This window comes from Trichinella spiralis, assembly GCF_000181795.1.
Source record: "Trichinella spiralis strain ISS 195 chromosome Unknown Scfld1162, whole genome shotgun sequence".
Classification (NCBI taxonomy): domain Eukaryota; kingdom Metazoa; phylum Nematoda; class Enoplea; order Trichinellida; family Trichinellidae; genus Trichinella; species Trichinella spiralis.
This window is the reverse complement of record NW_003528101.1, coordinates 1-1454: the sequence shown is the minus strand read 5'-3', so window position 1 is coordinate 1454 and position 1454 is coordinate 1. Positions and strand designations below refer to the sequence as shown.

At 36.0% G+C, this 1454-nt stretch overlaps 1 protein-coding gene across 1 annotated transcript; it reads left to right on the top strand.

Moving 5' to 3' along the window:
- Positions 1–223: 223 nt before the first annotated feature.
- On the top strand, positions 224–558 carry Tsp_13364 (zinc finger protein; the record flags this gene model as incomplete). Its single annotated transcript, XM_003370104.1, has 1 exon — positions 224–558. A coding segment is annotated over one exon (335 nt), but the record flags the coding sequence as incomplete, so codon positions are not given.
- Between the last annotated feature and the right edge of the window lie 896 nt (positions 559–1454).

Below are 1454 nucleotides of genomic sequence, written 5' to 3'. Positions count from 1 at the left end.
CAAAGCTTCATTGCAAAATTTCCTTATGGTTAAAACAAGTTGAAAGAGGAATTTAACATGGTTTCAAGACTAAACGAGCTTTCAGTGATAAATGTATCAGCGAAGATTTGAAAAGTAAAAATAAAAGAGCACCTTAGAAGCCTACAAGATGAATTTTTTCGCTATTTTCCTGACGTGGAACCTGAAAACCTGATATATAAACTTGTAAGGAATCCATTTTTAGTTAATGTTGAAGACCTTCCACACGATCTTCAAGAAGAAGCCATTGAATTGCAATTCAACAGCCTTGCTAAAGACAGCTTTGAAAGTATGCCATTAGAAAACTTCTGGGTGAAGTTACAAGCAGAATATCCTAAAATAAGTTCACAAAGCTTACGTATATTGGTTCCTTTTTCCTCAACGTACCTTTGTGAAACGGGATTCTCAGCTCTCATGACGCTTAATACGCAACATCGAAACAGGCTAAACGTTGAGAGCGACCTGCGATGTACCTTATCACCCACTCCACCAAGAATAGACAACTTAGTCGCAAATAAGCATTGTCAATATTCTCATTAAAATTTTATTGTGAATCATTCAGGAATGTTTTACTGTGGAAACTAGCTTGGCTTGATGCAACCATGAAGCAAAATGTTGCTTTGCGTACACTGAATACATACCGTACTACTTTTTATTAGAGGGGGGGCATTAACTGCCGAACTTTTATTAAGGGGGGCGTGCGCTGACACAGGTTGAGAAACACTGGTCTAGGAGATGAAATTTTTCTTTTCTATCTTTGTTTCTCAAACGATCACATGCATAATATATACGCTAATGAAGTATATGGTTTTTGAAAATGGTGCAGATTTTTCAGCGTAATAATGTGATCACAGAAAAGAGACAAAAGTACAATTTTCTGTTTTGTTCTTGTAATTTTTTCTTCATTTTCATAAATAATAATTCAAATAATAAGCATGCAGAAAATGTTATTTTACCAAAATCTTCTTGGGCTTTTTTTTCAAAATTGTGATGGATGAAAATGAATGCTCATTGATTGATTGATTGTTAATTTTGTTCAGTCCAAACACAAATAACATATTTTGTAAACTTCGGACATTAAACCTGCAAAGCTAACAACATGCAATAATAATAATAATAATAAGGATAAAATTGCCCCAAAATGATGAAAAAGCAATGCCCTAAATTGCTAAAAAGAAAAAAAAATTTTTTCAATCACAGTTGTGAAAAAATGTTGGAATGGATGATTCAGAAGGGGATAAAGAGAAAGAGAGAGAATTCGTTCAATTGGTGCTGGAAGTTCGTCGAACAAGTCGCAACGTGTTGCGTAGCTTCTGGGATGAAAACAAGATGAGCAGGGCGGAAAATGTCGGATGGTAGAGAAGCATTGCGTGGGCGACAACACGGGCGTGGTCCAAGTAGTGGGTGTGGTCTTCGGTGAAGTCGAGCTCCAAAGA